This window comes from Acanthamoeba castellanii (assembly GCF_000313135.1).
Source record: "Acanthamoeba castellanii str. Neff unplaced genomic scaffold scf7180000083781, whole genome shotgun sequence".
Classification (NCBI taxonomy): Eukaryota; Discosea; order Longamoebia; family Acanthamoebidae; genus Acanthamoeba; species Acanthamoeba castellanii.
The window spans coordinates 932-1455 of NW_004457392.1; the positions used below are offsets into that span (position 1 = coordinate 932).

The 524-nt window shown below is 59.0% G+C and overlaps 1 protein-coding gene across 1 annotated transcript in view; it reads right to left on the minus strand.

Moving 5' to 3' along the window:
- ACA1_311340 (uncharacterized protein) overlaps nt 1-524 on the minus strand; it is a gene marked incomplete at both ends in the record, with an annotated part of 2006 nt that overhangs the window by 917 nt on the left and 565 nt on the right. Inside the window, 3 exons of the mRNA XM_004337735.1 lie at nt 38-112; nt 226-346; nt 417-484. Of these exons, the coding sequence (XP_004337783.1) occupies nt 38-112; nt 226-346; nt 417-484 (264 nt within the window). The remainder of the gene's footprint in view (nt 1-37; nt 113-225; nt 347-416; nt 485-524) is intronic.

Consider the following 524-nt stretch of genomic DNA (forward strand, 5'->3'; position numbering starts at 1 on the left):
CGAGGCCCTCTCAGCGCTGAAGAAGAATGGAACGTACCGACTCGAGCGATTTGGCATCTGCGATGGGTTGGGCGAGCTGACGCGGCAGATTGAGCGAGAAGTCTTGCAGGGCCTGCTCCCATAACAAATGAGGACAGGAGGAGTGGTGTGCTGAGCGTTGGCGCTTTGTCTTTGGCACTGCGACGACACGAGAACGCGAGAAAATGCGAGCGAGCGAGAGCGTACAATTGAGATGTTGCGCAGGGTGTTGAGAAAGTCGTCGATGGTGATGTGGCCATCATCAGAATGAGACGCGGCCTGTAAGAGCTGGTGGCTCAGCACTTTGATCACCTCCGTGTGCGCTTGGCTGTGCCGCAGGAGCAAAACAGCGGGTTAGCATCGCGAATTCGCCCCTCCTCCCCTCACCATAGCTATACGACGTGGCCGCACGGGCGAGCAGCGGATACCCGTGGTGCTCGCCATCGGTGTCCGTGTGTTTGCCGGCCTTGAGGAAGTCGAGCAGCTCGTGAAGCTCGTCCTCCTCC